Genomic DNA, 27096 nt, shown 5'->3' with positions numbered 1-27096 from the left:
CAATATCAGTTTCAATCGTGTTGAATATAGAAATTCTCAGACATGCATAAATGTGTATGCATATCAGCAAAAACTTGCACTGAAGTACTGTTGTGTCTTTCACTTAAAATTATGGCAAAGCCCATTTAGAAAATATGGTATAATTGATCGGAAATAGCAAATGTTCTGTATTCAAATAGCAGCTTTGGATTTGGAGTGGAATACAAGCCAGGATCATCAAAACAATCATTTATCTATTGTTTGTGACAATTTTGGGGGTTATACAAGCATAACAGGGGCCTGGGAGGGGGAGGGAGAGAAGGGCAGAAAGGGTAAAAGAGGCAGAAGGGGCAAGGGGAGAGGAAGAGAGGAGGGAAACATGGAGTAAGCGGGAAGGAGAGGGTGTGGGAGAATGCACCCATCCCTCTGCAATTTTTCGTTGGAATATTGTTTGCATGGATTATGAGATTTAATATCTTTAGAATGACTCAATATCTCCTGCCTTCAGGCAAATAAGAAGCTATGTATTGGAAAGCAGTGACATGTAGGAATACGTAATCTCTGCAACAAGTGCTTCAGGAGAGAGCTCAAACGTGTGATTGATCCCTTCACATTTTTGTTTGTTGAGAAGTTATGGGGGCATTTGAGGCAGTTTCAAGATAATCAAACACACTGGGTAGGAACTGGATAGGTTTTTAAATACAAGGGAGATTGAGGTTCTGCAAGACGGGGCTGAGATTGTATTTGGGCAACTAAATTCCTGCAAAGTGCCTCAATATGGCTGATAAGTGCGAGAAAGAGACAGACAGACAGACAGATAGACACACACACACAGAAAGCGAGTGGGGGAAAAAAAAAGAGACAATATGCGCAGTTTTCGTATCCACAATGTAACCAGTACCAATTAATGTGGATATACAGCTCTGTACTGTATGAACATTGTCAGTCACCAAGGCACAGATGGTTTCATGTACATTTTTAATAAATAGTTTTCTTTGACAATTCATATTTACAATTTGTACATCTTTAGTAGGCACATTTCAAGGAGGCTACAGTTTTAACCGGACCTCCCAGAGAAAATTATATTAAAATCTTACACCTTGTCATTTTTTCATAGTGGTATCCACTAACTGGGCCAGCTAGCAAAGCTGACGGGAGACAGTTTAGGCCCAAGTACGTTAGATAATTAACAATTTGGAAGATACGTTCGTTACACAAGAAATAATTGATAAATAATAATCCTTGCATTTGCATTTACCAGGCTGTGCAGTTATTCGATTACATTAATTACTACATCTAGAGATTACTGACCAACACCCAATCATGTATAGCCATCTGGTAACTAGTTCCTTACAAGTGCACTGGGGTCATGGCACAGATCTGAATGTAATCAGAGCCACGCCCTAGAGTACTGACATCTTTCCTTCATGCAAATCTGGAATCAAATGGGAACACAGAATCACTATGAATTATTTGTCTCAGCCCACCATATTTATCCACACTTTTAGTCACTCTTTGCATCCCTCCTCAGACACAGTTTTCCATTTCACCAGGTTGGACAGGAGGTGCATTGAGTGGAACATAGTTTCCATCTTTGCAGCTGCTCTTCCATTTGAATCGATTTTTTTTGGAGGTGGTTGTGGGGGAGGGTATGCGGGAAAGAGAAGTTTAGCTGAACATGGCACGTGAGGGCGAGTTACGGAACCCAAATAAATCTCACACTGACAGATGAGAACCCAATTTTTTATTTTTGTAGGTACGTTTGGCATCTTTCACGAAGCAGATAGTGGCACAGGATTTCGGGGCGAATTGCAAAGCTAATAACAACAATCACTGCATCTTCTAGAAGTGCTTCACAGAATATACCGTACAGTGAATTGACTGTATATTTTGTGGGGGAAATGCTTTAAAGTCCAGTCCCTGGTGGGGTAACTAAAGTCAGAATAACTGCACACCCTCAGGATTTCACCCTACACAGTGCATATACTGCACAGACAAACAATGACAGCAGCCCAACCAATCTTTCATCATATGGTTATCACCTTAATATGTCAGCGATGAAAGTAGCTGTTAAGTTTCTCACCCAGAAGAGACGTTTTCTTCAAGAGGGGGAAAAACACAAGTTGCCAGCAATCAGCTGAATGAATAACTTTACCCTTATCTCAAAATTAGTATCGACAAAAATAAAATCCGGAATTAGAAAAATAACCCAAAACACTCCCCCCACCACCCCCCCCCCCTCCCCACATTGGTAAGTCACCTTGTAGATGTCTTTACAAGCAAATCTAGTTTAAATTTTACTTCTGAAGCAAAATGTAATACGTAAACAAGTTTAAATCCAGGTGTTAGAACCTACTGCTCCAACCCAGAGGTTTTACCTGTCCCCTTCCCCCAGATCTGGCCTTTTTTGAACAAGCGAGCACACAGACTGAACCTAGATAATGGGGTGAGCTAAGTTTATAGAAACCCCTTCACCAACCAAGAGTGGATGCAAAACTGACACCTCCTTACAAGAGGGCAATTGTGACTTACTTACTGAACCACAGGGAATGAGGACCACTTTACGAATACACACTCATTGTTAAATTCAGGGTGGTAACAGGATTTTCGTCTCTTCTTCGTTTTTTTGAGCGCTACCTTTTAAAGAGGCGTAGGAAACAAGTGCATCTGTTTGCAGACCACCACAGAAAACCTGTGCTCGAGAAAGGGCCCTGTTCTACAGCAACCTCAGCTTTGTGGCTCCCTTGTTGGATTCAGACTTCCATTTGAAATCCGGGAGCAGAGAAGAACGAGAATGAAACACGCAAGTTCTCTCCACTAAGATAGGTTTGTTTTCAATCAAGTTTCCAAGGGCAGAATCTGATAGCAATGTTTCTCAACCTCAGGCATAGTATGTTATGCCTCAGTCCCATTGGGTAATACATGTACACGAGAAGGTTGACTTGACACAAGTGGGTCCAGTCTAATTCCTAAGTGGGATACAAATCAAATGCCCAGTGGATCTTTTAGAAGCCATTCCACTTATAATTGTACAAAGTTTTGTTTTAAAAAAGAAAGTGTTTGGTGGACTAGTTCTAATGGCAACTGAAAGTGGCTGATTCTACGGTGTGGCACAATTTACTTGTTGAGAGATTGTTTGCAAATAAAGTTTGAATGTACTTGAACCAGCTCTGAAGCAGGCGACATGGCACGAGGTTTGCACAATTATTATTCGTGCAGTTTATAGCGCTGCCGTTCTATTATAGAGAATACTCTTCTGCTCACTAAGGGACCAACACAGAGCGGACAATAACATTGACTGTAATTCAGCTCCCAAGGGACGTGTAAACAAGCACATAATCATGTTTCAAAAATAAAAAAGGTGAGGCTTAGGTTTTAATCTTGCACCAGTAGGAAAGCTGTATTAAAATTATAAAGTGTCTTTGCTCACAGGCTCCATCATGACTATAGTCGGAATGAATTAATGAAAGAAATCGCACACAGGATAACAAAGCAAGACCAGTGTATGACGTACAGTGCTGTGGTGGCACACTGACACAGTAAGAGGCGCAAGGGGTGGGCTGGGCTGTGAGTTGAAGTGCAAAAGCACCACATTATTATGTTCACTTCAAACACGGGTATGAGCACTGCACCTGGGAGTTGCATAATACAATTGTACGCTCATACGATGAATACCACTACTCATCACCACTGAACTTCCTGTCTCTATTCTCAAATACTAATACTAACTCCAGCACAGCTTGCCCACCTCTGAAATCCCAGCTTCTCTCTCTCCCTCTTTGCAGTGAGTATAAAACAGCTCTTGCACCTGCACACTGCACAAAACAGGAGCTAGAATGGGAGACAGCCATTAATCACACAGTAAAAACATTCCTGTGCTCTGCTATGCACGCCCTTCACCCAATGGCTTCCCAACTGTCTCAGTTACTCACACTTCATCTTCAACCCAACACCACCCTCTGCTGTCTCGTGTTAGAACACCCAGCCAAGCCGAAGGTATTAAGGTAAAGCACCTTCCATAGTGTTTTCATTTCTACATATATTTTTAAAAAAAAGTTTCATTGCGTTCCCACTTGCAATACATGCTAGAGCGGTCAGCATGTTTGTGCAACTTTGTGGAGATTATATTGAGTTTTAAATGGACACCCCTCCAGCACTGATGCCTGCCTCCCTGCTATTAGCACCAGTTGCCAACTGTAAACCACACCCCAACACACCAAGTCCGCTTGCCTCGCAAAAGCCAGCGACCCTTCCCTTAGTTCTAAATCTCGATCATTTTGGGGAGGAAAGGGAGGTGGGGGGGGAGAAGAGAGTCATATCCAAAACAAACATGGAAATCTATCCCTGTATAAGGCAAGACGCAAAGATAGCTTATTTGAATTTTGTACAGCAGCACTCTGAATAAAATTAAACTGCCTAATCATTTCAATATTTAATAGAAAAACCGTTGAAACACTCTCTTCTCTAACAAGCCCATGTGCATTTTCTACTCTTACGCAAGTAGGCGGAACAGCAAGATATTACTTACAGTACTACTAATGCCCTTTCTTAGATAATAAATTGGTGGTAGCAGGTTAAATAGCTGTGTTCTCACTGGGATTATTTAGTGAACGGAATTATTAAAGGGAAGTAAGTGCTTAACACAGCACTGCTTTCAAATTGTGCAGTGCTCCTCAGTAATCACCTCAAATTAAGAGTGTTTGGATTGCAGCAATAAACAGCTGTTCAAAAACCAATATTGTACAATTTGAGAGATTAGGATGGGGAAGTGGAGGAATCCCACTTGTTGAAAATCTGAAATACAGCAGACCAGCCCCAGAATCTATCCTATACGCATTTCCATCATTTTTTCTTTACTCAACGTCAATCTTGTAAGGCAATAGCCCTATGCTGTGCCCAATCCAAGGCATAATGAATTAAGCCATCAATCTTTTATATATTGTTTCAGTGTTTACCAGACGGAATATATAAACACAAAGCTTTGTCAAATTATAACAAGCACAATGAACAGACATTTAGCAGTTTGAGTTGGTACACGCTCCTACTTTTTTCCTGATTTATAAAGCAATTTAAAATCTGCAACAATTGTCTGAATTTGCTTTAATCACCCATGCTTCAATGTACCACCACAGCATTTTAAATATATTTTACTGGGAAGCTTGGAATTGTGGTGTCAGCCCCGACTGACTGCCTAAGGACAACTGATCCCTCACTCAACCTTTTCGGACACTGAAAATATATATATTATATATATATACATACATATATATATTTTCTGCTTTAAATAAAAGTTCTATCAAAAAGGCGAGCCAATTTGTTTTTTGCGGAACAATTAGAAAAATGCGACTTTCTCAAGCCATGTGTAGAAACACAGGGAAAGAACAGACTTTGAAATGCTTGATATTCTTTCAACAATCAAAAGAAAAAGTCATCTGCTTATTAACGCATCGATTCTTTGCACATATATTGCAAGACCTTTTTTTTTAAAAAAACACACAAGTCCCAGCTCCACTCTAAGACAGTTACATGCTTTAAAGCTAAACTCCTTGGTGCCTACTGCCAGGCCAATCGAGTGAAAATAATCTAACGCGTTTGGTTATATATTATATATTAAACTTTTATTATAAAAGTCACACCAACTATCTTCTGAGTACTTGGTTACCAGTACAAACATCCTCTCGAGGTCTACGCTACCTCACAGTGCTCACATGGGAGCAGTTAATAAAGATATTAGCCCATCAGATTAAACTCGTCATATGGGTAATGAATTTTTTTTAATCAAATGTCATAATCGGTCTAACATTTATAAATGAAAAATAGGCTTTTTTTGAAAATTTCCATCTCGCTTTTTTCAGGAACTGTTTGGAACTGTGTAACTGGTACTGCATCACGCAATGTCACTTATTAACTTGTGGGTTAATCAAACAATATGCATTTACATTACTAATGGACTTGTGCCCTGCTCTCCCCGTCCTATATAAAGTGTGAACACTCACAAATACATTTTTCAGACTAAAACTCATACTGTTGACCTGACCAGCGAGATATCGTTGGTGCAGTTAGGAAGTTTGGTGTCACTCACCGCATTTCGCATTCTTCCCCTCCCCTAATGCTCTGTGAATAAATGGCCCAGGAATGGGGCGTATGGACCTCAAAGTTACACGTTCCTATTCCAGGCTGAGCAGAATTAGCTGATCCTAGTTACAATTGGTCCCAACGTCCCCGAGTTAGGGACCCCGCAAAAAAAAAAACGCAAACGCAAGGCTCTTAATAAATAAAAGCAAGGCTCTAAAAAATCAGCTAGGATTCCCCACTCCTGATCACTATCCAGGTGCTTCCTGCTGTGCGGTTCAATGTGTGACATTGAGTAAAAAAAGAACCTGGTCCATAGACTTAATAGCTCATCTAGGCTCAGGCATGAATAATGGCCATTTAAGTAAGATACAAAAGGGCATAAGACATCTTATTGTACTTGTGGGGAGAGGGAGGGAAGGGGGTGGAGGGGGCGTATATTGTATGTGTGGACAATTCAGTCAAGTTTTCATTTTGCATGCATTGGAAAATCGCCGCATTAAACCACCCAAACTGAAAATTGTGATTTACAGCATGAACAGGCTTTCTAAAAGTGATTTAACATGTTTGCCTCATTTACTCAAATTAAGAGAAACATTGAAAAAAAGCTGCTTTTCCAAATTATGTGCACAAAGCATTTCAATCCAAGTTTGAAAACCCAACCCACCCTCTTCGGGACTTTCATTGGCAGGGGGCCAGGAATAACAGTGGAAAGAAATAATTTTACATAATTTGAGGAGGGAAAAAGAAAATTACTTTGAGCATTTCGATAACAAATCCATTTTGAACTCTAAGAGTGGAGAAGGCAAACAGTAAAGTGAAACTAGATGACTTGACAGTGAAAAGTTCATTAACCCGTAGCCTGAACTAAACGGAGTGAGCAAACCTGCTTTTTAACTGCCAAGTCCCTACACTGCAGGAGGGGTGGGTGGGCGGTTGGACAGGAATTTCAAATGCATCAAAATGTCTTTGGAATTCTAATACTGAAGGTAGGTTCATGCCAGAATAAGTTTGTAGCTGCAAACTAAAAACTAGCTTCAAATAAGTTGTCAGCTGAATTTAGCTTCATTGTTAGCAATATCGCTATTGCTCATGGTCGTGGGACCAATGCTGCAACATGCACTAGCATAGAAACAGGCTGGAGAAGTGCGGGTTAACACCAGAACTTGAGGCTGTGAACCGGGTGACATCATTGAGATCAGAACTGAATCGGAATGCTGCTTTGGGATGGGATATACTGGTGTGTAAAGGGTAGCTCAAGCTTGTGCAGTAGGGCCTATTTTGGCACAAGGCAAAACTGCTTTTTAACTGCAATATCTTGTATCGCAGGGTGGAACAACGTCTTGACTGCCAAGGGCTGGATGCCCTATTTGAGAAATGTCCGCGGGCCAAATAAGCAATATTTTTGTGTTTCCCTTTGAGAAATATAACATTTACGGGTTATGGAGGGAGGGGGTGTGCTAGATGAAATCGAGGCGGGTGGGGGGGAATGGACCGCCCTATTATATAGGATGGATGGGTCGGTGGTAGAGAGGGACTTCAGTTTCCCACATGATTAGGTGACTCAGGAAATAAACCCAAAGAGGTACCACTTAAGATCATTTCTCTACAATTTCTAATAGTCAGTCACATGCTGGTGTTGGCAGTAATTAAACCTGGTTGTGTCACTGAGGAACAGTGCAATACTCGGAAAATAGACAGAAGGGAGGAGGAAGACACCATAAAACAGTCTGCAGGCTTTCCAATAAGTCAACTATGAATTTCAGGTACAACTTGTGAAAAAAATAAAATAAAATCTTAGTTGTTCAGCCAAGGGAGAAGAACGACAAGCCAAAGTACAGCTATAAAATTCAAATTCTTTCCCCATCAGAAGCTTTACCGATTGAATTCTGCGTTCCTCCACTGATTATGCAGGGCATTCACCTCCCGGATGTGAAAATAACAGCCTCTAGATTGATCCCATCTCTCCTTCAAACAACCCACAGAAGCTCTCAAAGACTCCAATAAGCCAAATGGAACCAGTGAATGTTATGAAAAAAATAAAGGAGTTTAACAAATTAATTTTAAAAGAAATTACGGAAACAAACCTTTGCAAGTTCCAAAAACTGAAAAAAGGGACTATTCAAATTCCCCCAAATGAGAAAACATTGGGTTGGCATCCACATCCATCTCTCCGTACGTCTTAAGCGGGAGGGAGGATTGCAAGGTGCTTTCTCATCATACACAGCTATCTTGTAACAGGGGCTCTTTGCCATCAGGGCCTGAGATTTGTGGGCTGTGGCCCTGGAGTCCGTTGTGTTTCTTCCAGCTTCCAGATCTCACAGGAAGCCCGCTGTGCTCTGGGATAAATAAGGCTACCAGCAGTGACAGCAAGACTGAGCATGCTCCAAAGAGAAAGGGGGGTCCTGGAATAATAGTACTCTGCAAAGAAGAGGAACAAAATAAGATATTAGCAACAATTTATACCCCTAACCTTTTATTTATTTTTTACATAAGAAATGCTAGACGAAAAAAGACCAAGGTTCATCTAGTTCGCCTCCCACGTTCCTGGAGGTTGCATGCACATATGTCCCAAACCACCTATGTACTATATCCCTCAATGTTATTTCCTAAAAAACTATCTAACACTTCCTGCTTCAACCGTCTCCCTAGGGAGCCTGTTCCACAGGTTCACTATTCGCTCACTGAAATAGTGTTTGCATAGATTAATTCTGAATTTACCAAAGGTTCATCCACAAAATGCACAGTCGCTCCACTTTACAGTACATCCTGTGAAGTGCTTTGAGATGTCTCAACGACATTGGTAAGGTGCTATGTCAAATGTGAGGATTATTATTAATTGAATATATGAACCAAAAATCCACATCTCTATCCAAACTAAAATCCAATTCTGGCTTCTCAATAGCTCAGGGAGTTTTACTGTATGTATGAATTGGTTCGCCAATATCAGCCGGGGAGGTGCTAGAAATGGCATAAAATTTGCTTCAACAGCTGCTTCAGGAAGGGAAACGTCAGCAAGAGTTTCTGCTCCTGATCGCTCTCTAGTAATATGGCTTAGAGCAGGTCTGAATTCGGTATTTACACGTTCCCAACCAATGACCTGAGGTCAGCTCGGGAGTTGACTAGCAAAGAGCTGGAAGCGTATCAATCATAAAGGAGCCGAGAGATCTTCAGAGCATCACAGGTAAGTGAGAAACTGGTTCCTCTTACTTCATCGGTGGGATTCTGCATATTGCCTTTGGGAGCTTTGCCGGTATTATCCACATCTCCCATTTCATTCAACTCCACGTGGAAAAGGTAGAAGACAAATCCATACAGTGCTGGACCAAGACCATTGCACAGCCCTCGGATGCCCGTGATCATTCCTTGGACAACTCCTGTGAGACAAAAAAAGAATCAGCTCACTCCTAACAACAACAAGTTACCTTTGTACAGAGCCTTTCAGATCGGGAGGATGTCCCAAGGTGCTGGAATTGGATCTGAGCAGGTGGTTGGGATCAGGGGGGACGAACGGCAGGGAGGGTAGGGGTAGAAGAGTGACCGAAGGCCTGGTCGAAGAAGAAGGTTTTGAGACGGCCTTGAAGGAGGCAAGGGAGACATTTAGAAAGACATTTCACAGTCCCACTCATCACTACCACAAGAAAACCTGAAACGTAAAAAAAAATGAGCATTTGAAAGAAACCATTTAAAAGGCTATTGGAAATGAGCAGGGAATTGGTATTAAGAGTATATGGGCCACGGACAAAACAGCCAATCATTTTCAATGCTTCTAAAGCTGGATTTTCCATAGCAGAGTAAATTGAATGAAACTTTGCCAAGAAGAAAAATAATTGAAAGATAGTAAACCAAACCTCTTTAAATGGAAGGATTGAAGAAATTTGAATAGTGAAGTAATGAAATGAGGTAGCGAGAACCTTCTGAACCTGAACTAGTTTAGATTAAATCTCTTAATCATTGTAAAGATTCTACCTTTTACCTAGCGGTGCAGCCAAGTGTGTAATGTGGCACATTCTGTTCAGGGAACGATGGAATGTAGACAAGAACGACCCATTGGATAATAATCTCTCAGGGACCATATAACCGGATATATAGAGTTGGATCTTCCAGGATAGCATGTAGTTTCAGAAGTGTCACCTTCTAAATATTTAACTGGATATTCCTGCCAACTGCATCTTTTAAAGCAATTTGCTACAGCAGCTCCCAACCCTTTAGAATCTTCTAAATTAAAAAGTGAGCAATGTTGGCTCACTTTCGACAACAACAACTGACCATAAGCATGGTAGAAGAGGAAGGTCTTCAGGCGCTAACTGAAGATGGGGAAGGAAGGTGGCAAGGTGGAGGGATAGAGAGGTAGAGCGAGAGAGAAAGAGAGAGTGTTGCAATGTTTCAGAGAAAACCTGCCTGGCATCTGGAGCGATGAAGATCAAGAGAAGAGGGACAAAAACAAACAGCACAAAACGCAAACATTCAAATTCCTGAATTAGGAAAAATTCAAACACACGATCTACCTTGTTGGTCCGGATCAGCGTTTCTGGAAACGAGGGCGCTGACAGCTGGGAAAGTAATACTGGACATGGCAGCCACGGCACCCGCTGCCCACATCATCCTGTAAAACCAACACTAGTAATGAGAGGAGAGACAACATTCCACAAAGCCACAGTGTCACATAACTAATCTTTCACAACTTCAATCATGATCGCTGCTGCCACGAGTGTTGAAATGGATAAATCACTGAATTGGGAACAGTCAATCAGATAGATTTAGCTGAACAAGTTGTTTTCTGTTAAACTGTCTCTACACTTAATTGTCATTACTTTAATGCTACTAGTTGTATTTCATTGGAAAAAATAATGTGGTCACTCGATCCACGACTGTTTGTGGGACACTGTTGTGTGCAATTGGCTGCCACGTTTCGCCCACAAAATACACAGTCAATCTATCCTATCAGTATATCTTGTGAAGCACTTTGAGATGTCTTGATGACGTGATAAGGTGCTGATTCAAAGGCATTATAATATTATAATTAGTATTATTTCTTTCGAGCTGTGTTCTGGGCTTCTCTCTAAGCAAGAGCTGAGCTGGAAGCGAAGAGAAGAAAGCAATTAGGGTGTGGGTGGGTGATAAGAAAAAGGAAGGAAGTTTCTAAAAGATTGATTAATATTTATTTAGGGTGTGGGCCATTTCTAATGATTAGCCTGACCAAAAAAACACTCTTCTCCACAGCTCATTGATGAGACACATGTCACAAAAATCCTGGGATTGGCTGTTTACCAACTTTTGGCAAATGCTGATATCTGGTTTATAAAAACTGGCTTATCCCATCAATAACAAAACATCAGAGTTAATTATTCTCCAAATTCTGAGAGTCGTTCTAAACAAAGAAGGGTTCAGTAGAACTTCCAGAGGAGAACTCTTTTTCAGGTTCCCATGTTTACACAGGTGAATAAGTACCAGAGCTTCCCACTTCTAGATCACATACTGCTGTAATTCACGTTGTCATCCTTAGGCACTTGTCAATTAGGAGTGAGTTTCGAAAGTCTAGAAGCTGAACATTTAGTTACATCAAATTATTTAGCTGCCACTTTTTCAGAGAGAGGTGGAGAGGTATGTGTCTGAGAGAACCTGCTCCAGCAAACGACAGAGAGACTGAGGGGGGTGAATGGGCTTTCTTTCTCTCTCAATCTTGCCTTGTAGCATTAAATATGTAAATGTTACAAAATATTTGCACGCAGCACACAAAAAAAGCTTTCCTTAGCTCAGTCCGACAGTTCCACTAAGGGGAGGGGAGGGGAAGCGGGGGTGGGGGGGGTGGGAGTGGGGCAAAGGTATCTGAACCCTTTCACAAAGGAGATATTAGCAGTTCGATCATCTTTCCTCTCCGTGCGCACCTGCTATCCTGGGTTTCCCCTCTCTCAACCCGAAGACATTTGGCTGACAGGAATGTGGCTCCACTGGAAATCCCAGCGATTGTGGTGGAAGGGAGGAGGGGTCGTGGAGTATAAACACGAGCAGAAATAGTTGGGCCAAATAGCCCGTTTCCATTACCTAAGCAGGAGTTATGGGAGGTGATTTAATAAAAGTTTTCAGATGATATACTGCTTGCTATTAATAATACTTGCATTTCATAGCGCCTTATCACGTCTTCGAGACATCTCAAAGCGCTTCACAGAATAAATATACTGTAAAGTGAATTGACTGTATATTTTGTGGGCGAAACACGGCAGCCAATTGCGCACAGCAGTGTCCCCACAAACAGCCGTGGATTGACTATTAGCAACTGGCTCATAACCTCAAGTGGTGCTGCAGTTAATCGAGTGGTTTATTACGGGCTTGTCTCGCCAGTGAGAAACAAGGGCACTTGTTCTGCGGGATTAATGTCTGCAGCATTAAATTAAATTCGGGACTTTTTTTCTTTCCTTCAGTTTAGCAGCAACACATTCAGAAGCTGGTCTTCTGGAAATTAACATGTCACTGTCCTAATATGACCACTGTCTAACAGTTTCCTTTTGTGACTATGCTTCTCTCTCCCCTCACAACTGCTTCTTGAACCACTCAAGACGAGCCTGGTTTTTAACGTAAGATGTCTCCAGTAATTGGAGACTAATTGTTTCATGTAGAGCATGATCACTAGCGAAACCCTACCCACAGAAGCCATAAAACACTTATTCTGCCTGGGCTTCAACCTCCTGGGAATGCATCACCACATCTGTACATTTGTTAGACATACATTTTCCAGGCAGGCAGTCAGACAGCCTGCTTATCATTTCTATTGCAATCAATTGCAGTAGGGCCTTTCTGATCCCGGCGGAAAACCTAACCCAGTCAAAGTCAAGACATTCTGCGTGCACGCACAGTATCTGTAATGCTCCCTACAAGAAATGTTGGGTCATTAATAAGTGTGCTGGCAGCCATACTGAAACAACAACTTGCATTTATATAGCGCCCTTCACGAGGGATAGCGTCCCGGAGCACTTGAAATGAACGTACCATGGCTGGGATCCAAAGCCATACCAGGCTAGCTGTAGAATCTGAAAGCCAAGACCTAAAAGGATTGTGTTCTTATGGCCTATTGACCTCATCAGGATACCAAGAACCACGGTCTGCAATGAAACAAAGATTTGAGAGATTAGTAGAAAGCATCCAGAAGGGTGTCGATGCCAGGACGCTGAGACGCATATGAAACAGTTCGATGTTGTAGTGGGAAGATCATATGATAGGCATTATGGAAAGATGAGATGAATAGTCAAAAGGCCTTCTTCATCCAAACAGTCGTTTTGATGTCAATTTTATTTTTAATAAAGGATAACTATTCAAGAAATATATTGATTCTGAAAGAAACTTTACGAAGATGGAATGAAAGACTTGAGAAGATGAATTAATGTGTTTCCTCCCACTTCTATATTATCTGATGTCACATTCCCTATATTGGTGAAAAATCAAGACAATAATTCTCGAAGAGTTCATTCCCTTTCTGTCCCTAAATTACTATTCAATGCTTTTAAGTCCATGACTATTTGTGTTTTTTCATAGATTGTGCCCGTAGATTTCTTGATTTAAATACACAGCACTTACTTGAGCTAAGATGGAGAGAATTCCTACAACTGCAATGAAGGCTGCTACAGTTTCCGAAGTAAATCCAATTACCTAGAGAACAGAAGAATTCATGATAAGTGGACAAAATGATAATGGAAATTCTCCCCTTAACTCTCTCTCCCTTTCTCCTTCTCATGTGGATTAGTATTGCATCAAACATTTACACTTTATGATCAGATCCTTTTTTAATAATCTTCAAAGCACAATTAAGTTTTGTTTATTTTTCTCTGTCCGTTTCAAGCAGGTCTGTTTAAGATCAACTGCAGATGAGCGAGCAATGTCACAATGTTAAGGAGGTAAATTAGCATCAGTCATGATACAGTATAACTGTTATCTCAGGGTAGTAACTGATACTAAGCCACACACTCTCATCACAAGAGAGCACTTAGAGAGTTGCACTGGAGAAGCAATTCACTAATTGTAGTGAAACCAGAAACATGAAAGTAAAATGTACTCTATAATAATAATAATAATCCTTACATTTGATATAGCGCTTTTCACGTCGGGAGGACGTCCCAAAGCGCTTCACAGAACACACTGTAAAGTGAATTGACTGTATATTTGTGGGCGAACGCGGCAGCCAATTGCGCACAGCAATGTCCCACAAACAGTCGTGGATTGAAAATGACCAATTTATTATTATTTTTGGTTTTGGAGGATTATTATTAGGCTCTGTGTGGAGTAAGGAAACTTGCCCGAGGTTTCGCCCTCTGCCTGGAATTGAACTCAGGTCTCTCACTTGCAAAGCGAGTGCTCTAACCACTGAGCTACAGGACTCCACTGTCCCCGGAATTTGCTCCTCTTAAAGTTTTGTATTATTAAAGTTTTATGCATTTTTTTTTTAAAAAAAGCCCCATTTAAATTTAATCCCAAGGATATTACTGAACAGCCATTAACTGGCAATTCATCTTGATCAAAACAAATTAAACCCAGTATAAATTAGAATAAATGGTGCAATCTGGGAGTTGGATTCCATCCAAATTGGCAATACTGATTTCTGACTGTAAAATCCCAATTCAGTCTGGAACTTATCTCCTGCAAAGTATAAGGCAAGAAAGCAACATCGGACTGCCAGTTGGCAAATAGACCTTTATATACGGGCACAGTTTGATGAATTAGCTTTATCCCCTGCTTATGACACCTACATTTCAGTGACTAGTTAATGTAATTTCCCCTCGGGTGCATTGAGATTAGTGGGATGGATCCATATACGGACACTTATGTGCAGTCTTACACAGGATTTATACTTTTATTGATCGAGTGTCTGACAATATGTTGAGTTTGCTGGCCTATAATTCTTCTTAAATGGATTGTGAGTTTACGTAACAGCCCATACTGGAGAAGCAGAGAAATATTTTTGCCAAAACTGCAATGATTTAGTCCGTGTAAAAAATAGGTCTACATGTCGAAGGAGATGCCTTAATGCAGTGCATAATGGGCTAGGGCTGGCTTCGTATAAGGCATTTTTAATCAGGTCAGACGGCTAACAGCACAGCAGCTCAGCATGCTAACAAGCTGTGTCCCCAAGAGATGGGATATGGCTCCACGCTCAGTGCAGGGAGCTCTGGATCACTACGTTGCTTCGAAGGCGGGAGATAGGAAACAAGTTGAGATGGTTTCTCCAAGCCTCTCTCCTGTGCCACTCAGCAAAGCTTCACTCCCACCACAAACCACACCTACTCTCAACAAACCTCTTGTTCATATCTTTTTAAACAGGTCTATAATATCCCAGTTACGGCAGGCATCCATTCAAGAGAGAAAATTAGCAGATCCGTAACGAGCTCTTCTGCTAGCAACTGTTAGTCGAGCTGGGAAAAGTCTTACTAAATTGCCACAAGGTTTTTATATTCTAAATAATAAATAAATCCAGACTCCTGCGCTAGATCTCAGCATAACAAAATGCCTGATATCCGCGGAACAAATGATAAATAGACATTTTTTTAAAAAATACAAGAAGTACCAATTGGTACTGAATCACCATCCAACTCGTAACTGAAAATTTAAATTCTGCAGGGTTACTTTACCTGTCGGAGATAAAGAAAGAAGCTGGAATACTGGCCTGCTTCAGGCAGGTACGAGAGGAATACTGTGATACAGATCAGCAGAACTGTGGAGTCCTGACCCACTTTCTTCAGAGACTGAAACAAAAATGGAACGAACAAGCAATTAAACCCAAAAACACAACAGCATGAAAGTGACAAGTGTGGCTTGGCTGCAAATTACTCTAGTTATCTGGTCAGCATTTGATTCCACAAGTTAGGGTTACATAATTATAGTGGAGAGCCCGATATCTGCCCTGATTGGAAACTCTCCACTGTAGAATAAGGTCTCTTATACATTTGCGTTTTCCACTCTCTCTATCCATGCACTTATATGGATCTACCGTTCGCTGCTCAAGTAGAATTGGGTAGCAGATTTCATTGTGAGCAGACTCGCAACTAAGAATTTTCCACTGACTTCACCTTGCACCAGAGCCCCGATGGGGATTAGGGGATGTACGAATAACTGGCGTTCTACTGAAAACAGTTGCGCGTCCTATTTGCTCCGAGGAATATGCTTCACATCAACAATGAGCAGCACCTAGTCCAAGCGTTTAGCTATTACTTACTGCAAAAGGGTCAGCTTGTTCCCATGATATTGGTGCTCCCCAGGAGGCTGGCCGCATCTTCTCTGGTAGAGATTCTGGTACGGCCACAAGAATGAAACAGATGTCCAGCAAAGCGATGGCAGTGGCTAGAACCACCACTAAGTTGTCGCCATAAGCCCTGGACAAGTACGCGCCGATAGCTGGGCTGGTCACGAGACTTGCTGCAAAAGTTGCAGACACCTGAAACAGCAGCAGCAGAAGAAAAGGTTCTTCACTCATTATAGCGCATATTCTGTATGCCTCTAACAGAAAGCAAACAGAAGCAAGGTGTCAACCAGAGCTTGTTCTCTTAGGAGAAAGGCAAGCAGAGTAAAGATTATGGACCCTAATTCGGGAACCAACAGCCAACCTTGTGCCTGTCACATTAGGTTTAACAAAACTACAAGTTTGGGGAAATGAATGACTTCAATTACCCTACGCAATAAGTCACTTTGAAGAATAGTAACTATTATGCAGACATATACAGCAGTTAATCAGCTGGCAGCAACATCATAAAGCCCCAAAGTAGGGAAGGCCCATTAATCTTTACGAATTTGGAATAGGAATAAATATTGGCCAGGACACAAAGCTCTTTGTTCAAATAGGATGCCACAGAAATATTGACGTCGGTTTAATACCCAACCTGAAAAATGGTTCCTCTGACAACACATTGCTCCTCCAGTACTGCACTGGAGTGCCAACCTAAATTATGAGCTCAAGTCTCAGTGGTGCGAATTAAGCTCAATTAACAACCTTCTGACCCAAAGGAGAGTGCTATCAATCAAGCCAAATGAATCTTGCTCTTCTGCAACAGCTAGCTGCCACCTGAATAAACAGCAGTGGGGAAAGGAGGATCTTCTTACACCGTTCTAAGGAAAATCCCCTCTCAAAATAAGCAGGATGGACTCTGAATAAGATCTTACACTGGAGTAAAATAAGCATTTCTCTTCAGAACAGGCTATGGCTCTTCACTTACGAGTCCGTAGGCAGTGCTCCTCTCATGCTCCTGAGTTATATCGGCTACGTAGGCAAAGATCACTGAAAATGTCACCGCAAATACTCCCGACATGGAAATTACTGCAAAATACCACCTGAAGAGGATAGTAGAGAAAGAAAAAAATACGCAGACAAGTCAGTGAAATCCACAATCCCATAATATGCAAAATAATAGCCAGTTACTATTTTTTAAATTTGTAACACAAATGAAATGTCCATGTGATTATGATCCACTTCAGGTCTGAAGTTCTATCTGATATTATGACCATTTTAATGCATTACCACCTAAGGAGCTTGCGAACAGGGTTTTGCAGAAATGAAACCTGGAGATAGCAAAAGGCAACGAATGAGGGTTTCTGTTGTATTGGAGTTGAGGTAGTGACATGGGCAGGCGATGTGGTGGAGAGGGGGAAAGTGGACATGGTCTGAAATGAGAACAAATAGCTTGAAGGGGAGTCAAGGGTTAAACAAAACACCGAGGGTCTGTCTTGGTTCTGTGAGCTAAAGGGAGCAACAAAAGGGTGATGTGGTCGGCATCTGAGGTGAGGAGGCACAGCGGGATCTGAGAAGCTTGGCCTCATTTTTGTCAATATTAAGTTGGTGAAAAACCAGGCTCATCCAGGGATAGCAATGGTCCTGCAAACAAGAGGTGGATTCAAACAGATAAAGAGTCGGGTGCGATCCGTGCACACATTAAGAGGGGAGAAATGGGGACACTTACCAGGGGCTGATTCTCATGAGGGGAATTGGAGCACAGGTGAAGAACACAGTCAGGAGGAGAAAGGATTTCCTGCCCCAGACATCAGACAGCGCTCCAATCAGAGGAGCACTTAGAAATGATAACAAGCCCTGCGGACAAAAAACAAATGATTAAATGCCAGTTAAACAATCACATACTCTTCAAAATATCTCTCCCTTGTACTCCTTTAATATCAAATAAGGACAAAGAAGGCGTCACCATCCTGCTTCAAGAGATAACAAGCCAAGAGATGGCACTGTTTTTAATATTTTCCAATCACTTGGCAATTTGGAAGCAAATCTCTAGCCGGGAATTAAGGGAAATAAGTCTACTCCTTCATTTTATTCCTAATTTGGCTACCTCAGTTAGAACAGTCAAAACGGAGGGCATTTTAAAAATGTGGTGGCATCCCAATAAGTCAATCTCAATAAGTGCTGTAATTTGAGGTAGAATTTGATGGGGAAGTGTTATAGGCACAAGGGATTTGTAGCTGAGGATGAGGACATTGGAATCAACCCACTGGGAGCTAGTGGAGCATGGCGAGAACTGGAGTGGTGAGCATGCACTTTGGTGCTGTCAGGAATGCAAGTGGCAGACCTTTAGCTCAGCTAGAGCTTATAGATGATGGAACTGGGAAGACCGGCGATACTTGTGTTACTGATGGTGTCAATGCACTCTTACCTTCACCCCGTGAATAAGTCCATTCATTAGGAATGTGTGTTGAGGGAACGTCTGATGCAAAACCTATGGAAGAACTAAACGTTATCCGAGTGAAATTGCAACGCAGGTCTTCAAACGCACTTTGATTTCTCAGTTTTACTGCTACTGACCGCCGAGCTGGTGAATATCCAGAGGCAGGTGGGCGGTTTACAAGGAGTAAATTTAAAGGGCATTATAGAACAATATTGAAAATATTACAGCAAATTAACTATTAAACTATTCCTTTCTCTATTACTCCACGTTATGTACATTGGTCGGGGTCAATAGAGTCATTACACTTTTAAAATCAGTAACATACATTGTACTCACAGTTAGCATCGGAGTTGTCAGCAGTCCCCATGCAAAGAACTCCAAAAAGATAACGATCACCGCATGATAAACACTAGGCTCCCCAATTCCTTGTGGCTGTAAAGAGGCCAAATAAATGTTCATCAGAAAGCAATCTCCACTAACTTGGTCAAGGCATTTTAGTTACACATCACCTTGGCAGCACTCTTGTCTCTGGGTCTGATGGCTGTGGGTTCAAGCCCCATGAGAGACTTGAAGTCCTAGTTCTGGATGACACTACAATGAATACTGGGAGAGTTTTGCAATATCTAAAGTGCCATCTTTCATATGAGACATGAAATCAAGTTCCAGCTGACTGTTCAGATCAATATTGATATAGATTTGGTATTTTTGATATTTTTCTTCACGTAATGGTCCAGACTCTCGGTTTGCTGCCCTATATTTGTGCGCAACTAAACGCATGCATTAATGTAATCAAGGTAATGCTTTGTTTACTTACTCTTTTTTGTTGCCCATTTAAGGCCCATTTAATTTTGCCACAATAGCTTGTGAGCGTGAATGTGCCGAAGTTAAATGGGACACAAAAAATAAAGTATTTGAACAGAGAAGGAAGTTTCTTCCTGTGTCCAAAGCAACTAGCCTCCAGATAAACATCATGAGATAATGACTATTTTATGGGACCTTCCAATGTGTAAATTGGCTGCCATGTTTGCTGACAAATTAATACTAACCATGACAGCAATTACCTATTAAGAGCTTGGAAACGTCTTGTATTGCATTTGTAATGAGTTACAGGAAACACAAGGAATCTGGTAGCCAGTCTTTACAATCCTAGTTGGATCAGACAAATCCTTAGATCCAAAAGATGGCACCTCCAATGATGTTGCGTGCCCTCATTATTGCAATGGACGGTTAATTCACAAGAGATCACGCTGTATGTATCTCTTGTTTATCTGAATCCCACTTTTGTTACACAACTCCTAACTGGCTTTAATAAGTGTGTAAAATGAAAATTAAATTTGAATATTCTTCCATAAAACAGGCTCCACACAACCAAATCAAATCTATGTATAATTCTGAGTCATACTGATAGCAGCTGATTTGATCACAGGATGACAATCTACGTTCTGTCAAAGTGGTTTTATTAACCAGCATCTCTCTGCTGGAGTTAGCGAAAGATCACAAACGGCACACAAACCTTCAGTGCTTAACGAAAACACAGCTTTTTAGTTGAAATGGAAATTACATTACTGTGGGAATTGGAAACCGAAAACGTTTAGGCAAGTAAAAGGACATACTTTGTAGGACTACATAATTTGTATCCACTGTAACAAGATTTTGATTACTTTTTCTTAATGGATGGGATGGAAATGATCAGTGAGACATGTACTGCTATGGAAATGGGACATTTTCCATTCAATGCACAAACTCGTATCTGAATTAGGTAGAAGTGGGATTAAAATTAATCGACATAAATTGCTTTAATTGATACCCTTATAACCCTCAATAATCTCTTCCGGGAATGAAATGCGCCAAATCTCACCATTCCAATTTAAAGACATATATTCCATGGATTTACAGATTTGCCTGCATGGTGGAAATGTTCAACACAAACTTTGTTTCAAAATGTGAAAAAGCTGATTAAAAAAAAGTCAAACGACTAATAGAAAATGGTTCTTACGAAAGTACAGTTGAAAGATGGAAATCTTGCACAAGCGCAAAAGGATACAAGTCCCTGTTTACCATGTTTAAGTGGATAGATGTTTCAAAGTCAAAAAATTCCATTGATTTATTTATACAGGAAACCATCAATGATGTGTACAATAAACTTGTTTTTGTTCAAATAGCAAACATTGCAATCGGGGCTCCTATTAAAAACCAAAACAGGATGAACTTTGTAAACTTTTTTCTGTTTGCTTTCTTTGTTATTTAAACAAGAATAATCAGCAAGTTAAGGTGAACATTATTGCAGAAGATTCTGCTTTGGTGATTTAATGTTTACCTATGTTTTGAAAAAGACTGTGGCGGGGGCGGGGGGGGGGGGGGGGGGCGTAGGATAGGGAACTGATATGAAAATGGCACTGTGTTTCAAGTCGGAAAGCATTCTATTTCCGAACACAGACATCCTAGATAAGCAAAAAAAAAATCACAAATAACTTGCAAGGAATAGAGTATGAACTTTAAATTAATACAGGAGGGGAAAAGTCAGGGAATGGGGTGGACTCTGTTTTCCAACAGTAATTCATCCCCACAGTGCAAAGGAATTAAAGTGGTTTTGATAAGTTAGCCTGAATGGGACTCGGGTGAATGTACGACTTAGGGGCGGGTGATTGTACGATTTATTAAGGTAAGACGAATGTGAATTTTACTGCATATTAAAAAGAGCAGATATGGCTTGGAAATTCCTGAACAGTATTCGGACCTTGGAAGACAAGTCATCAACTGATCAAACTTTGCCGTCAAGGCATTAAAACCTAAGGCGCATCAGTCAATTAGAATCCCACTTACAATTAGCCCCAACTAACCATTCTTTATTTAATACAGTATATACAGAAGTATTGTTCATAGACTACATTTCTCTGTGAAGCCTTCACTCCTTGCCCGTGGCCTCCCACTCTACACTTGCACTGTTCTGTAGTATATAGTATACTCACATGTTGCATGCTTGTTATCTATCCAATGGCACAGTGCAACAGGGGTTTTGTTCCTTGAACTTGGTTCTTAATTTTAATACTAAAACAACAACAAATTACATTTGTATAGGCCTTTCACGTCAGGAGGATGTCCCAAGGCGCTGGAGAGTCAGGGATCCGCACCCAAGCTGGTGGTTGGGATCAGGAAAGGTGGGGGGGGGTAGAGGTAGGAGGACAACCGAAGGCACGGTCGAAGAGGAGGGTCTTGAGACAGGTCTTGAAGGAGGCGAGGTGGAGGGACTGTGGGATGGAGTTCCAGAGGGTGGGGGCAGAAAGGCTGAGTTACAAGGCAGTACGTTTTGATGTCAGGTTGGCAGGGAAACACATAGAAGAGCTCAGCAGAAACTTAAACAGAAACTAAAAATCCTAAAACAAGTTAAGTTCTGAACGTAAATGTAGAGAACACGCTTGAGACTGCAACCTACTCAAAGCACAACATAAACTACTCGAGCTTCATTCTCACCTCATTAAACACTGCGACCCACAACTTACTGCGGTACAACATTCTGAGTACAAATATACTGAGCAAAACAAAACTGCACACGTTACTGTATACAGAAATGCTACCGTCTAACTAAATTACAACTATTGATGTAAGAATGCTGAAATTTAAGCTCAAAGAATTTATAAGGGACAAATCACAGAAGACAATGAAGATGGGTGATCAATAATTTTTATTAAAGTGGACGGTCAGCTACTTTCAGAGGAGACCACAAGCATTTAGTGAAGAGTACTAAGTTATTCTCTTCACTGAACACTATTTATCTATGAAACTGTCATTTCAATTAACACTGCTCGCTTTGGCCAACAGCAGAAAGCAAAGTATGGTTGTGATCCAACCACAACAAAATAAGGTACTTCTGTACAGTCAGACATTAAAAACTCACTACCTGCTGCAAATTCAAGCACAGTCCATTTAAAAACGACTAAAATTCTTAACACTGAATCCAAGCCAAAGAACCTGTTGCGCTCTCTGCTGAGAGTTACCAGCATGACCACAAATTAAGCCCTGCACACACTTTGCAAATAAACTCTGCTCCCGGCTATTTCCTGTAGTCAAAAGAGGATAAACGATGTTACTGAGAAATCCGTATAAGTTGGTCAAACTGACTGGAGGAACCAGTTTCCGGACCATTTGTATATTAAGGAGTGTGACACCACACCAATTTATATTACAGGATACATCAGCTGCCAACATTCGTTGAGACATTTCAACAATATAATAAGGCGCCCTAACAAAGGCAGGCATTACTATTAGGCTTTTCCGGTCTATTCCATCAATTTACTTTGTCAGGAATAGTTTTGTTCAAGCAATGAGCCCTAATGACATCTTTGGAGGACATTACTCAACTTGGGTATGTGAGTTGCAGTGCGCAATTGGCTGCCGCGTTTCGCCCACAAAATATACAATCAATTCACTTTACAGTATATTCATTGGAAGACATAATAAGGCTCTGTATCAAATGTTAAGATTATTATTATTATTATCATTACTGGCCTGAGAGACATGTGTGAGTGAGCATCTCAGCTGATAATTGAATTCTCCCACACTCCAGATTCCCCCGGTGATGTCGTCAGTGCAGTTTCAACCATCAAATTCAAAGCACTCCACTAATAGGCAAGACAAAATGCTGAAATTCATCAGAGGCCTTTTCAAATGGCCACTCTACGGCTGAAGCATCTGATCCGTAAGGAGAAATACTGCTGTGGTGATGGTGGAGCAGCAGATGTAATGTGGTTGTTCACTTACTGTGTTTGACCACAACCACAAGAGAAGGGAGCATTACGCCTTGGGTCGTCCTCCCGACGTGAAAGGCGCTATACAAATGTAATCCTGTTGTTATTTTAATACGAGTTATTCTTCTAGGAATGAAAATTCAATATCTTCTAAATCAATTCCAGACCAATTATACCAACTATGATGCTTCTTGAACAATATCAGCCCAGAGGTTTTGTAAATTCAAGAGACACTTACTGGTTATTATTAACTTTTAAAGTTAGTTCTGCACGGGGAGGGGATGGGGGAGGATTTAAAAGAAACTGGATGCACTAATGTTTTTATTTTTCCTCTCTTTCTCCTCCCCCTCCTGGCTGACAGCTTAATAAAAGATATATGTAAAGAGGAACCTTTTATATTTATAGAGGAACTTTATATTTAGGTTGCAAATGTACCGAAATGTTCTCCTTTCAGCTTCCACAATTTACTGTTATTATGCAAACACAAAATGGTACTTTTCAGCCATTAATTACTGGGTTTTAGAGAATGATTTGCTTTTCAAATTGCTTCTTCTCACCGGTCAAGTTTTTCAAGTTCTCGAGTCAGGCACCAATGCACAGTCGCCATTGAATCTCAACTGAAGAAAGGATCAAATGTCCAGAAATATATTTCTACTACCCACCAAGGGCAACAAACTCTCTGAAATTGAAAAGAATACTCTTGTGTACAAAGAAATTCTTGTGCCACATCCATTTCACCCTCATTCCTACATGGTAGCTAGGAGTCAAGCAATTTGCAAGTCATATAACACAGTTAGTTACTGAGCCAAGATCCATAGCCTTATAACAGGGTTGCAGTTCGGCAGAGCGGAGTAGGTTAGACAAGCTAGAAAAAATGTTCCAAGTTGCAACTGGTTTTGAGCCTACGTAGCATATTAAGTGTTAAATCATGGAAACTATCCATATTTATGTTATCTTGACTACTGGTTTGGCAATATTACAATGGTCAACATAAAAATAATCCAAACATTACTGACTTTCTCTCAGACGTCCTGTGACTACTATCTGTTGTCTTTGGCCTGAACTCCAACTTAAGCACAAGCTTAAGTTGGTACTAGCTCCCCTGCTGGAGCTATGTGGGCAAAAAATAATTCCCTGCTATTTCTCCATTATATCATCGCCTTTCAAATATTTATCCAAACTCCCAAAAAGTTGTTGCCTTTCGCCCCTACCTTTAAATCGCTCTGACTTGCCCAATGCCACTAATTATGGTTTCCCTCTGCGTCAGATCCACATTGACTCATTCTCCAAATGGCAATACACAATTCCTCAATCATTTCTCTGCTGGCCTTCACTCCTTTTTTCCCCCTTACATGTCAACTGCACAAACGCTGATTCCTACAACCGCTACCATCCTCTCCACCACTCTATCCACTTTACCGTCGCCCACGGCTGTCTTCACCTGCTATCGCCTCCAGTCACGTTCAGACTTTCTACCCCACACACTCATTTTTGGTCACTTCCTACCCCCTTCCCAAGCCTCCTTCTGCTCTTCCCTCCATTTTGGACCTCCTTGTGCCCCTATGCCCCTGAACACCTCCACATACAAAGCTCTTCCTCAGATGAGTTTTGGCATCCCCCCCCCCCAACCTCCTCTTTTGGTCTGAGCCTGACTCGGCTTCCCTCTGTGTCATATCATGAGTTCACGTCCACGCACTGGGGCTTTGAACTCACAGTCTAGGCTGTCACTCCAGTGCAGTGCTGGGGATGCGCTGTACTGTTTTGGGAGGATCCCGTAGTTCAGACGAGACATCAAAACCGAGGCCCCATCTGTGGCGCCCCATTCAGGAGGACGTCAACCCCCCCACCCCCCTCCCACCTCGTTAGAATTGGGAAAAGGAAAGAGGAGTTTCTCCCGGTGGCCTGGCCGCCAATTAATCCCACGTGTGGTCAACCGCTTCGTTCCAGGGCTGTTCGTGGGAACACTGACGGGTAACAATTACAACAGCAGCCGCCGCTTTCACCCGGACACTTCGATCTGCGCAAGTCACCGCACTTAAGACCGGTAAACCCCGGCCTAAGCGCTTCGGTGGGGGGGGGTGGGGGTGGCGGTGGTGGGGGCGGGGGGGCGCTCCCGACCTAAACAGCGATTGGCGGGACAGGACCGGACCGGACCGCTCGAGCGACGATCCGGTCACCGGACCCCACGCCGTCGCGGCGAAGCAGGCGCGAGGGGAGACGGGTCCTGCCCCCCCGGGGCGCGCGGAGGCGTCTCGAGCGGGCGATAAAGGCCACCCCCCCCACCGGCGCCGGCGGCCCGGCAGGCGAGGAACGATCATGATTCCACATCCTATGTCGCGTGGCGGAGGCGCCTCATCGGACGCGGACTCCGCCGCCACCGTCACCACCGTTCATCACCGCCCCCACCACCGCCCCCACCACCGCCGCCACCACCGCCCCCCACCACCGCCCCCACCCCCCACCACCGCCCCCCCACCGTCACCACCACCACCCGCCACCACCACCGCCGCCCACCACCGCCCCCACCACCACCGCCCCCACCACCGCCCCCACCGCCACCACCGCCCCCACCACCGCCGCCCCCGCCACCGTCACCACCACCGCCGCCACCACCACCGCCCCACCACCACCGCCACCACCACCGCCGCCACCACCGCCCCACCACCGCCCCACCACCGCCGTCGCCGCCACCGTCACCACCACCGCCGCCACCACCACCGCCGCCGCCACCACCACCACCGCCACCACCGCCGCCGCCACCGTCCCCACCACCACTGCCACCACCGCCGCCCCCGCCGTCGGCTTCTCTTGTCGGCCTCTCACTAACTCACCGACCCTCCGTCTTTAATGATGATCTTCTTGGCCAACAGCACACTGCGGTTCAACCGCTTCTTCTTCTTCCCCTGAGTCATTATTATTAGTAGGGTCCCTATTAACTATTATTACTATTTTCTTCCCCTCCTCCTTCTCCTGCTCTCCTGCCTCACGCCGACCCTCGCCTCATCGCCATAGAAACGGCTCGAGCGGACCGCACCGGGCCAACCACTCCGCCATCTTCCGCCCTCCCGCCCGCCTGCCTGCCTGACAACCTAACCTGATCGGGGAAGAGTGGGCGGGGGGGGGGGAGAGCCGACCACCCGCCAATCATCTGCCTCCCTCAGCAACGCGCCCCGCCCCTCACCCTGCCGGTCAACCTAACCTGATGGTCCCGCCTCCCACCCGTGTGATTGGTCCGAGGCGCCACCCAGCGTCGTCAGGGTGACGGCGATCGCCACCCGCCATTGGTCGGCGGCCACGTCAATCATCACACGCCTCATACCGGCTCCACCCCCCCCTTCCTGCCCTGCCCCTCTGACCGTCAACGTCACCTGGTAGTCCGGCCCTCGAACCGCTGCCATTGGCTGGCTCGCCCGGGTGACGCTTTTCGCCTCTCGTGATTGGTCAACGTCGGTGTCAGTCACAGGGGCTGCGTTTGGTACCCAGCCCACGTGATGCGAAACGTCACATGACGCGCTGAAGTTATCCAGACGTCATCTTTGTACAGGAGATGCAATAATAATATGAATTATTATTATTAATAGTAATAATAATAATCCTTGCATTGAATATGCAAACGATTTGCATTTGCAGAGCCGAATCACAAAACACACGGT

The 27096-nt window shown here is 42.9% G+C and overlaps 1 protein-coding gene across 1 annotated transcript; it reads right to left on the bottom strand.

Moving 5' to 3' along the window:
• Positions 1 to 8115: 8115 nt before the first annotated feature.
• mfsd14a2 (major facilitator superfamily domain containing 14A2) lies at positions 8116 to 26524 on the bottom strand. The gene is made up of 12 exons (XM_042342708.1): positions 26275 to 26524; positions 19035 to 19130; positions 18687 to 18749; positions 17988 to 18115; positions 17247 to 17361; positions 16253 to 16471; positions 15669 to 15782; positions 13624 to 13695; positions 13039 to 13151; positions 10560 to 10657; positions 9262 to 9428; positions 8116 to 8472 (listed from the first exon to the last, which is right to left on the bottom strand). The coding sequence occupies exons 1-12, from the start codon at positions 26353 to 26355 to the stop codon at positions 8269 to 8271; spliced, it is 1470 nt and encodes a 489-aa protein (XP_042198642.1). The 5' UTR covers positions 26356 to 26524; the 3' UTR covers positions 8116 to 8268.
• Between the last annotated feature and the right edge of the window lie 572 nt (positions 26525 to 27096).

This window comes from Callorhinchus milii, unplaced genomic scaffold (assembly GCF_018977255.1).
Source record: "Callorhinchus milii isolate IMCB2004 unplaced genomic scaffold, IMCB_Cmil_1.0 Scaffold21, whole genome shotgun sequence".
In the NCBI taxonomy this organism is placed as follows: Eukaryota; Metazoa; Chordata; class Chondrichthyes; order Chimaeriformes; family Callorhinchidae; genus Callorhinchus; species Callorhinchus milii.
Note: the sequence above shows the minus strand (reverse complement) of the source record. Positions and strands in the feature narration are given on the sequence as shown.